We start from the raw sequence: 11,676 nt of genomic DNA, 5'->3' as shown, positions 1-11,676 counted from the left end.
CTTAATTAAAGAAAACCGGACAAAGGTTGGATTAATAATTACAAATTTTCCTATATGATATGTGATAGTAGTTGTCAAATGGGTTGGTGGTAACCATGTATATTTGTAATCATTGTACTTTTCTAATATAGAAAAATAATTCTTCAAGTTTATCTTAATATTTTGATATTTTTATATGTCAGTAATAAGTAACTTGTTAAATGCTCCTTCATGTATTAAACCAAAGGTAAATCATCATATGCATATTCATATTCAATATATGACACAATTTTTAAATAAAAGTCGATTAATAGTACATACATACAGTTATGCGTTAGTAAATTTTAGATAAATTTTTTGATATCTACTAAAAGATGTTAAAATATTTTATTATACACAAATCAATGTCATATGTTTGTGAATATTATGATATTGAACTAAATTCCAGTATAATTCTCTTAGTCAATAATGTAGATGTATACTGAGTATATATATCAAAAGTTGTTATATTAGTAGTATACTTTAATTAAGAAATTTAGTTTCATAGGTAAATAAGTATTTTATAGCGGTAAAACAATGATGTGGTTATTACTTATTCATAAAATTTGAATCACGATGTAATATTCTAAATTAGTGATAATTTGTAAGATCTTATGGTTCAAAATTGACTATTAATATACAGTGAAAATTGACCATATACCATAAATTAGACTATTGATTAATCAAGATCTTAAATTCAATTGTTATATCATCAGAGTTTCTTGGTTGGTAGTGATCTTAACATTTCAATATCTATAAGTATGTAATAGTCTCTTTCAATTTACTTCGTATTAATTTATTTAGTTAAGTCTTTGTCTTCCACTTCATTATACGAAATAAAAATGTACGGCTCAAGATAGTTAAGTTTATTCTATTTTTCGTCTTTATTTGGTATAGGTATTTATTGGATCATGGAATAAAACTGATATATCTTGACCAGTTATAGTGTATAATATAACTATATAATATTACTCTTGAATGACAAAGGCGAGATCTAACATAATATTTTATAATGAGATTATTAACTGGGTATCAAAAGCTTGAACTATAATATTCTGTATAGTGTAATGTACATAAAGATCAATTTTAATATTAGTTATTAGTTAAGTATTCCGTATTAATTATCTAGTGTATAATTTTTCATCAATGCAATATCTTTATCCCTCTTCTTACCTCGCATTGATCCCAAATATTTAGAATTCTTATAGGGGAATGATCTGTATACTCGACCAATTTAAAAATCACTCTTTGACCCCAAAAATATTATCTTGCAATAAGAAACCATGTATAAGATTAATCCGAAGTTTGGCAAAATATATTCTGATTCCACTTTCTATATTTCACTATCTAGTCCACGTGTAACTCCTTGTCATTAAATTTAAATAGTTTTGTAGATGTAATATTTGAGATGTTATAGAACTCTAGCTTAGTTTAACATAGATGTAGAATTTTGGAAGAGCAATAGTAATAAAATTATTATATAGGGACACTTGTCAACATTAGAATCCTGTGCTTTATTAGAGTATATATAGATAGATAGTGATATAAATGTGTGTGTAAATGTGCAGTATGTCACACTGCAAACCATATCCTCTCATCGAAACATTTAAGTAAAGTATGTGGTATATGTATTTCATATTATTTGTCAACCATGCATTTTAGTAGTATATATCTCGAAAATTTAGTAAAATACTCTAGATATAGTATATTGAATTATGAATATTTCATTTCAAATGATCGATTTGGCATGGAATTTATACAGTAAACGCAATACTCTACTAATATTATATAGTAGATTGTATTGATATAGTACACGCAATACTTCCTATTTGCAATCTAACATATTTGGAACCATAAGATCTCAATGTTTTATGGTACATTATATTGAATTATAAATATTATATTTATACTAAAAGTAATTGATCCGTGCATTACTATTATATATATATAAAAAAATGGATATGTGCATTACTTTTGATCTTATTCTATATTTGGAACCATGAGATCTTAATATTTTATAGTAGATTATATTAAATATCATATGAATATACTATATTAGATTGCTAACTATATTCTAACGTATCTAATAATAATGTAAATATATTAAAAATTAAGTTTTTTAAAAATATTTTTTTTTTTACACAAGGACACTTATCAGATCCAGACTGAGTGCCCTGTGTTTTAGTAGGGTATATATATAGCAAAAGGTCTTGCGCGCACAAGGTGTACAATAAATTTATTGTACACCAAGAACTTTTACCCATTTTTTCGTAACTTTAACCCAGTTTTGATTAACTTTTATATTAGTAAAAAAAAAATTGATAGAAATGATTAAATGATTAATTTTATACATTATTATTGGTTTTGGAGAAATATGATTTTACTAAAATGAAAAATTTTATCACTAAAAAAATAGATAACTTTTACCTATATAAGCTTAACTTTTAAACATTTTGAGTTAACTTTTACTTCGGTGTACAATATTTATTGTACACCCTTTGTAAATAAGAATTTGTGTATATATATATAGATAGATAGATAGATTGTACTTTGAGTAAGTGTGAATTACCGACCAGACGTAGGGCTATAATCGTCGGATCTGAAAAAACGTGTGAAATCTTCGTCAACTGGAAATATCTTATTTTAGACTTCCGACTTCTGTTCCTCTATTTTACAGAAAGTTTCGAATTTAACAGAATCCTTTAACAACCCCGGACCAAATTTCATCGTCTTCTTCATCATCCTCAGCTCGCAGGTTTGTTAATTGCTCTCAATTGTTTCCTTTCTTATTATTGTTAATTGAAATATATGGAATTGTATTTTTTTTTCAATTTAACTATTTTTGTTTAAATTGTTGATTTCTAGGGTTTTTTTTTAATGATATTTTGCTCGTTCATTGAATTACTGGTTAATTTTTCTCAAACTATGCTCGATTTAACTTTAAATTATAATGAATTTTGCGCAAATTCCCGATGATAGGTGAAATTTGAATTCCTACACACGGGTATTTTATGGTTTCATAGACTTAAAGATTCTGACGATTTTTGGCTGTAGGACTAATTAGGATTTGCTCCATCGGTATAAGGTCGAATTTTTACTCCATTCTGGGAATGGTTGGGGGATGGGGATTGTTAATTTAGCTAACGAGTATAAATGTGGAGGTTTTCTTCGGAAACTTTGTCGTGGTTGGCTCACCGCGTGTTTGGGGACCTGCTATTCGTGAGGAATCAAGTGTGGATTTTATTAGAGTATGCTAGTATACTAAAGGGAAATTTATGGAAATGTAAGGAGAAATCTGTGGAAATCTCCAAGTTTCATCTGGTATATACCCCGTTTGGAGTATTCCAAATAAGTTCCTTCAATTTATATGGAGGATTTGGAGACTTAATCTAGAATAAGAAGCAATTTTGATTATGTTTGGGCATTTGTTTTCACTAGTTACTCTGTAAATAATGGGAAATTGTGTTTGTAAATAACTTGTTTTTCTATAGTTTTCGGCAATAAACAGGCAAACGATTTTATTTTTTTAGTTCACCTTATAATGAATTGGAGTTGTAACACAGGAGTAATCATTTCTGTGTTGGGGGCCTATATGGTCCCTTGCTACTAGAAGTTGAAAAGTACTTCGTATAATTTTGGTAGATGCTTATTTTTTTTCTTCTGATTATTTTCTTTCTATGAATTGTGCATTTGTGCAGCAAATTTGTTAGTGGAATGCTCTTAATCAATTGAGCTGTTACTTTAGAAGTCACTTTCCTGTACTTTCGTGGCTGGAGGAGCCTCTCTAAGTAAGAATGGCAGTGAATACTTCTCAGCATGGAAATAATGCATCTTGTGAAGGTAAAGATTTTCCTGCTTACCTTCATCTGGGTACACGTGGTTGGTACTTCACCAAAGACGAAATAGACAATTATTCGCCATCTAGAAAGGACGGGGTCGACCGGGCCAGGGAATCTTCACTTCGCAAATTATATTGCTCGTTTCTTAAAGATCTTGGCATGAAGCTTCGAGTGTAAGTGCATCTGTTTCCCTTCATTAGTACATTTTATAAAGTTTACTTGCCCAATTTTAAGGGATATCTTTTGGATAGTCAGACTCAACTTCGAGGATTGAAGGGCTCAACTACGTGTTATTTATAATATGTTTCAGGAGCCCTGTAACAACGGCCACTGCGACGATGTTCTGTCATCGATTTTATATGCGCCAATCTCATGTAAAGAATGATTGGCAGGTAATGTCGAAACCCTGCCTCGTCCTGCTTGTTTAATCAATACATGGCACTGTACATTACAATGTACAGAGCTCCTGTTTGTTTTAGTTTAATATGTATTCATTGGCATGGTTGATTGTTATGTTAGAGATTTACCGAGGAGTACTACCTGGCCTCAGCCTCTTCCCTGTGTCCCTCTCTTCTTCTCTCTAGCTCTCTTGCTCATCTGTTTCTTTGTCTCTGTAGGATCTTTGTTTGCTTCATTTATTTCGAACAAGACCAAGATAATTACATATCTTTTAGAAGTTTCTACAAAAGCTACTTGCAGCACTTTTGCAACCTGCTTGTGTTTCTACCCTGCTGGATATATGTATCACAATTATTTTTGTATTAAAGACTCATGAAACCACATCAATCTTTAAAACTTTTTAGAAGGTAGTAGCAGCATCTCTTTCGATTGATTATGTAAAGGAATGGTTGGCACTTGCATGATATCCGTGCTTAAAGTCTTTGCTAATAAGGTACGCTAATGTCCTATGTCCATGCTTACTTTTATCCGAATCATAAATAACTGTCGAGTGTCAGGGAGTATCTTTTTTTCATTCCCTAAAAAAAAAACTAAAGGATTCATTTTTGTTAGAGTTCGTAATACAGTATTGTTTTTATTGTTTCCTCTTTTGTAACAAGGGATTGTAGCTCAGGTAGAGCGCTCGCTTAGCATGCGAGAGGCATGGGGATCAATACCCCACATCCCATAAATTCCTATGTTTACTACTTTACTCCCTTTGTTTTATGGCTTTGAAGTGAACATTCGACCATAAATTTCCTCATTGTATATTACTTCGCATAAAAAGTGTACACACATTTTACTGAAGTAAGTTTTCTTATCAATGTTTGTTTTTAATGAAGTAACTCAAGCAAGTGTGAATTGAATTTATCTAAAGCTCTTTGAAGTTGTATTATTATACATTTTCTTATAATTCGATGGTAAGTTTGATCTAAAGAGTCAAATTTGAATCATTACTTGTGGACAGAGAAAGGTTTTTTTGTTTAGCTGCTATCTCCCCATCTCCCAATCGAGAAACAGTCCTCCTTATGAGGTAGAAAGAACTTACTAGGGAGATATTGCAGTTATTGCTTTCGTTACTGCTCTTACAATCATCTTAAGTTGTGCTTTGGAGAGAATTGAAGCTACAGATTGTTCTACTAATTAATTGAAGAATGCTAGTGCTCGTGTCTAGTTTTTGGAGTAGATGATCAAGGGTCACTATGTTGTCTCTTTTAATTGTCCTTTACTGGTCTGACAATTGTAAATCTGTCAATTTAGGTTTGGATTGGGTGGCTTCTTTTGGGTATCTTTAGGTGACTTGTAAAGTGCTCAACTTTGACCCTACAAGTTTTGGCTTTGGATTGACTAGACGGGTGAAAAAACACCTTTTTACTATATGGTTGTTTCTTTGATCATTTTTAACTCGATTTAAGTATATAATTATACCAAAGATCAAGGAAGCACAAAGAAATGAGATTTTAGTTCTCAAAATGACAATAATGTGAACCAAAAGTTCAAGACAATAAAGAAATAGAATATAAGTCAGCGGAACAAGGTTTTATGTATAATAGAATTAAAAACAATGACTTGATCTTGTCTATTTATACAGAACTGGTTGACTCAGAATAGGTTAGGCATAACCCTGTTTACCTGGTAGCTTAACTTCAGGTGTATCTAGGTCTCCTCTTGACACTTTTTTTTTATCAAACCTAAAAATTGGCCAGATTTAGTTGGATTTTGTCTGACCTATTTTTGACTGAGTTTTTTTTTTCCTTCTCTTCAATTCCTATTTCCTCTTCTACTTCTCTGTATCTCTCAGGAAGTCAGGAGTCAGTCCATTTTCTATACACAAATAAGTTAGTGAAGCCTCTTGTTACTGGATTGCCTTTTAATTGTTGCTGAATATCTGTCTAATTCAGTCTAAAAGAAAAACCATTAAAATTTGTCAATATCTTCTCCATAAAATGTAGCCAATGGAAATAAACTTATTTGTATACATGATTAAAGTACGAGAATATTTTAGGATGGATTGGGAAACATCTGGCTTTTTGTTACACATCTTCCTTTTACCATCCCCACATCTGTTAAATTTCTTTCTTCTTCTTTCCAACAAAACTTTGGTATTCATGGAAAAAGTAGGAGCTTATTTTTATTTCTTTTTTCTCCTGTGTTGTGTCATAAGATGAAAACAATTACATTGGTGTCTTGAAGGAAATCATTTGTCGGAAACTTATTTTAGTTAGAACTCCTAGAAGGCTTTTTTCCAGTTTTAGCGAACCAGGCTTATTAGAAAGTTCCTAATTTTCTCTTTTTCTGAACAAAAAAGAGCCTTGATTTTCCACGAGGGAACATGCTTGTACAGACTGAAGGTTGAACTGGAGTTTGACTTTCATTTCAAAAGAGAATCTTTTATTAATGCTGAGGTTGGAGATATAGGGGGAAATGTAGCTTGTGTTTATGTAAATAGACTGTAGAGTTGCGGAATACAGAGCACATTCGAAGTGGTTTAGATTATGGACTCTGTCAGATTGGAAGACTTGGAATACAATCTCCATAATAACTTTGTTGTTCTGCCTATGGTGATTTGCGATTTTTTTCTCTAAATATTTTTACCTAATGAGGTTTTAGTTTTAAGGAGCTGAGTTATCAAGACTTAACATGATATCAAACTATCAAGAAAAAGAATTTGTTTTAAAGTCCCCTCTTTCATTAGTTTTCTTTCTTTACCGTCAGCTATCTACGTGTAGTTGGATCTGTCCCAAGTTTGTTAAATAAATGGAGTTCTGAAAAAATTATCATTATCTTGTGAAAGTCTTGTCTGAAAAGGGTAAGTAAGGAAGGGATCTCGTGGTCTTACGCAACTAAGTGTACGAAATCTAAAGTTAATTTTTCAGGGGCTGTCAAATGTCAATTGCATTAGGAGATTGTAGTGTCCGAAACGACTCTTGCTATACTGTAGTCTAGTGGATGATCTGTCCTCACGAATATGATGGTGCAAAATGCAGACAGTTGCAACTGCATGCATGTTTCTTGCTTCCAAAGCGGAGGACAACTTACGTCCATTGAGGGATGTGGTATTGGTGGCATATGAATTAATCTATAAATGGGATCCTTCAGCTACTGAGAGAATCAAACAGCGGGTATGTTTTTCCTTTTGTGTCCATAATTTGATTATGATATGTGCTTTTTTAGGTTTTAGCAGAATTTGAATGTTCTAGTCTTCTTTTTATCTTGTAGGAAGTTTATTATAAGCAGAAGGAACTAATTCTAGTTGCCGAGAACCTTTTACTAGTGACAATTGACTTTGACATGGGTATCCAACATCCATTTAAGCCTCTTGTTGGTGCCTTGAAGAGACTGAAGATCTCCAACAATGATGTTGCAAAAGCGGCTTGGAATCTTGTCAATGAATGGTAATGATTTCCCGCTTGGATAACTCATCTGCGACAACAATTGGGGTGAACTTGGTATTAGTACCTTTTTAATGGCTCAAATATCTAACTCATTCGTGTATACGGTGTTGTAGGCTTAGAACAACGTTATGCTTGCAGTATAAACCCCACTACATTGCTGCTGCATCCTTGTCAGTTGCAGCCAAGCTTCTCAATTTCAAGCTGCCAATGATTGATGGAAAAATTTGGTGGCTGCAGTTCGATGTATCACCCAAGCAACTAGAAGGTTCGTAATTGTTTATTTGTCATCATTTCCATCGTTTTCTTGCTGTTGAAATAGTGACTAGCTAGTGGAACTTAAGAGAAGGTAGGCATTAGGCATCACCTTAATCTAGGAAAAGTTGTGCAACATTGTTTCAGAGAACCTTGAGAAATTTGGTAAACATTGTTTCTGGGCCCTCAACCCTTTACTGCCATCACATTGCTTCCCCATCCATTATGATGGCCTAAAATTTGGCCTTTGAAGTAGATCCTACCTCGAAGGATCCACTTTAGGCAAACATTTGCCAAATGTATTCAGTAGGAAAGATAAGGTTGCATGCGTGAAACAGAGACAACTTGTTTGCTTTCCAGCGAACAGGGAAAGAAGGGACATATTGGCTGTTGGAGGTGGTTTGGTTGGAGACTGGGGAAATTACAGAACAGGGAAAGAAGGAAAACTGTCTTCTGTAATGCTGAATGTTATTGTTGGACTCTTCCATTCTTTCTAGGTGACTCTGGTGTTTCTTGTTGATATTGCCCAACAATAGCATACGTTAGAAATGATTGAAGTTTAAAACTGGCGAACGTTATGATCACCGATTATTAGTTACTCTTTGTGTGTTAACTTAGTTGATGCCATTTGCTGAATGGTGAAAATGCATCCTCTTGGTAGCAAAGTGAAGTTACATTCGGAAACAAATGCTTTCAAAGTAGTAGTTAATTTCATTTGCTACATGTTGTCAATAATACCTAGGGATTAAGCTATATAACTGGGAAACAAGATGCTAAAGTAGTGGAGCTTCTCTATATGTTTCATGTCATTGAACTTTGCTTTGCAATCTCTCAGAAGTTACACAACAAATGCTTCGGTATTTCAAGCATGATGAAAAACAAAAAGTACCACAAGTGTCTAATGATGTGATCAAAGCACCTAGTTTGAAAGTTGAAAAGGCCACAACTACAAGTCAGAGTGCTCAAAGCAGCTTAACGGTTGGTTCAGATCTTGGGACGAATCCTGCTCTAGTGGCTGGCCGGGAGCAAAATTCTCAATCATACAAGTGTGGGATGAAGGGTACTAACCAAGTTATGGCGAAGGCAGCATCAGAGTATCAGTCAAGTGACTGCTGTAGTGGAATTAGTAGTGTCATTGATTGTGATAGTGTTGATACAAGTTCCAAAACTGCTAATGTAGATGATGCACTTGGAAAAATTGATGTGGACAGGCTTAAAGGGGCATTCCAGCGAACACGGCGTGTAAAATTCACTAAAAATAAGGTTGTGGTAGCAGGACAAAGCGAACTGGAGAGTGATCTTTTCATTGAGAGTGAACTGGAGAAAGGAGTAGAACTTGAGTATATGGCTGCTGTTAAGAGACAAAAGGTGCTTTAAGATTATTGTACGAGGTGGAATTCGAAATCTCCAGCTATCACTTATTATTGCAAAGCTTTTATCTTATTGGATTGTTATTATTATTGTATGGATTCTCGGTATGCTCAATCGTAGAAATGATGTATACCAGTAATTTGGATGTAAATATTTTGCCACGGGATATGCCTGCTTGGTTGCTTCCAATGCTGGCATGAGATTTTGATTCTATTCAATGATAGATAGCGCAATGCCATTTTTAGCTATGAGTTTTGAGCATTTTTTTTTAAAGAAGCTGGTAACTAGTGACCATGCACCCTTGCTATCATGTATCGTCATGAATTTCCATGAACAAAATATTGTTGGGGAATGGGGGATATTCTACTTTTGTGCTGATTTTGTTTGATGACATTCTACATTTGTGCTGATTTTGTCTTCTGTTAGACCCTGAAGATCTAGTTAGATTAAGGGGCTTGTTATTTACCTCCTCATGTTACTTAAAATCGCCCCATTTATTTATCTTATATATTTCTTTATTTACCCCCCTCATTTACCCTCTTATCTTCCCGCCCCAAATCTAACAACCGCCGCCGGCCACCATTGCCACCATCATGTCGTAGGCGACAAAATGGTCGAGTCGTCACAAGAAGTTTTTTTTTTAAAGAAATTTATGCATTTTTAACTTGTACCATGGTACAGGCTTATGAAGTTTAAACTTGTACCATTGTGCAGAGTTATGAGTTTTTAGCTTCGACTATGGTATTGACTGATGCAGTTTAAGCTTGTACCATGGTAGGAGCTAAAAATTCATAAGTCTGTACCACCATGGTACAAGCTAAATATTCATAATTCTAAATTATTTAAGGTTTTGATTTGTTGTTGCATTTGATTTAATGTAAACGGAAAAAAAAATAAAGACTTGATTTCCTTGATCAATGACGTGATTTCCTGTCGCGAATAATCGTTGATCAATGACGTGATTTCCTGTCGCGAATCCGTCATAAAAGGGGCTGTCATTGATGGAAAATCCCGTCGTTAACCCATCGTAAAAAACATTTACGACTGTTGTTCCCGTCTTTATTTGGTTGTTAGCCCCGTCGCAAAAGTCTTTTGCGTATTTAGACTTGTGAGCTACGAAGTAGCTTTCTTTTGATGACAGATGCGACCCAAACCCTTATTTAACGTGGTATCATAATGTGGTGCACAACGTGTAACCTCCTTTGAAGTTATGAAATAGACTTTTTCTCTGGAGTGAGGGAGACGGGTGTGCCCAGACGCGTATTCTACAAAGTGCGACAATGGGAGTAACTCACCTGGGCTTGATGGGTAAAAGCAAAAAGGCGAGTGAGCATTTTAAAGCCAAAGGTTGCCCATACCCCGTTGTCATGTTTCTCTATCCCACTATCTAGCTAACTCTCTTGTTAACTTTTGTGGTCTCTTCAATTTCTGTCTTATGTCTCAAACCTCACTACTTAACTTGTTAATCAAAACCTTAACTAAGTGTCTAAGTGTACTATATTTCCTTCTGCTGACATGTATATACATAGATTATATTTTGTTGTTATAGGTGCGCAGTCGGTTATTGATTGTCGATTATTAGCTGATTCACTTTGCTGGTATGATATGTTATTTTAATTTATTAATTGTATTGGTTTTTATGTTGTCCGTTTGACTTCTATTAGTTTAAAAGTTACTCTAATCAATCTTTTTATTTTGGCTTAAATCTAACTTTTTAACGGGTTGAAAATAGCCATATATCGAGTGTATAATCTATTTTTTTTGGAGAAGGGCAACTAATTTGATAAGAATGAACTTAGTTGAGAAAACAAGAAGATGAAGATGAACACAAGGATTAGACTTTGTGCAATCAAATTAACCTACGTTCATGGACTTTAAGGAAATTCGGAAAAATACACGTAGTACAAGCTATCGGAGACATGCTAAGAGTAAGTTCAAAATTCTGTAACACAAACGACCTCAACATACAATATGAGACGATACGTGTTGGAGTTTAATTGGTACATATAGGGGTTACATAGGCTATGCGTCATCAGAGTATTTTTGTTATTAATGCAATATTTTTACTATGAAAATATTTAAATAAGATAATCGATATTAAGAAAGAAACAAATTAGAACATTAAGATTTTCCTACTTGTTTTTGTAACATGTATAATAGGTTATACAAGTTAAATATTTTAATTTTCCATATAAATCATCGCACATAAGCATGTCATGTCATCATTGTAACACGACTTAAAGGTCGCATGTTGCGACCTTTATCATTTTCGTATAAATTCAACCTCCAATTAGAACATAAACCAAAATACGGTTGTCGAAAATTGACCCGATCCAACCGATTTCTAACAATAATCGAAGTGC

The 11,676-nt window shown here is 33.6% G+C and overlaps 1 protein-coding gene across 1 annotated transcript; it reads left to right on the top strand.

The window, feature by feature from the left end:
* Positions 1 to 2,603: 2,603 nt before the first annotated feature.
* On the top strand, positions 2,604 to 9,564 carry LOC110792270 (cyclin-T1-3). The gene is made up of 7 exons (XM_021997087.2): positions 2,604 to 2,773; positions 3,717 to 4,030; positions 4,168 to 4,249; positions 7,283 to 7,417; positions 7,515 to 7,690; positions 7,804 to 7,955; positions 8,778 to 9,564. The coding sequence occupies exons 2-7, from the start codon at positions 3,813 to 3,815 to the stop codon at positions 9,317 to 9,319; spliced, it is 1,305 nt and encodes a 434-aa protein (XP_021852779.1). The 5' UTR covers positions 2,604 to 2,773; positions 3,717 to 3,812; the 3' UTR covers positions 9,320 to 9,564.
* The last annotated feature ends 2,112 nt before the right edge of the window (positions 9,565 to 11,676 follow it).

The sequence above is a fragment of the Spinacia oleracea genome, chromosome 2 (genome assembly GCF_020520425.1).
Source record: "Spinacia oleracea cultivar Varoflay chromosome 2, BTI_SOV_V1, whole genome shotgun sequence".
NCBI classification, from domain to species: Eukaryota; Viridiplantae; Streptophyta; class Magnoliopsida; order Caryophyllales; family Amaranthaceae; genus Spinacia; species Spinacia oleracea.
This window is presented reverse-complemented; position numbering and strand designations above follow the sequence as displayed.

Coding starts and splice junctions, on each gene's coding strand:
- LOC110792270 (XM_021997087.2), top strand. CDS start 3,813: ATGGCAGTGAATACTTCTCAGCATGGAAATAATGCATCTTGTGAAGGT. Junction 7,418..7,514: donor CTGAGAGAATCAAACAGCGG/GTATGTTTTTCC, acceptor TTTATCTTGTAG/GAAGTTTATTATAAGCAGAA. Junction 7,956..8,777: donor ATCACCCAAGCAACTAGAAG/GTTCGTAATTGT, acceptor GCAATCTCTCAG/AAGTTACACAACAAATGCTT.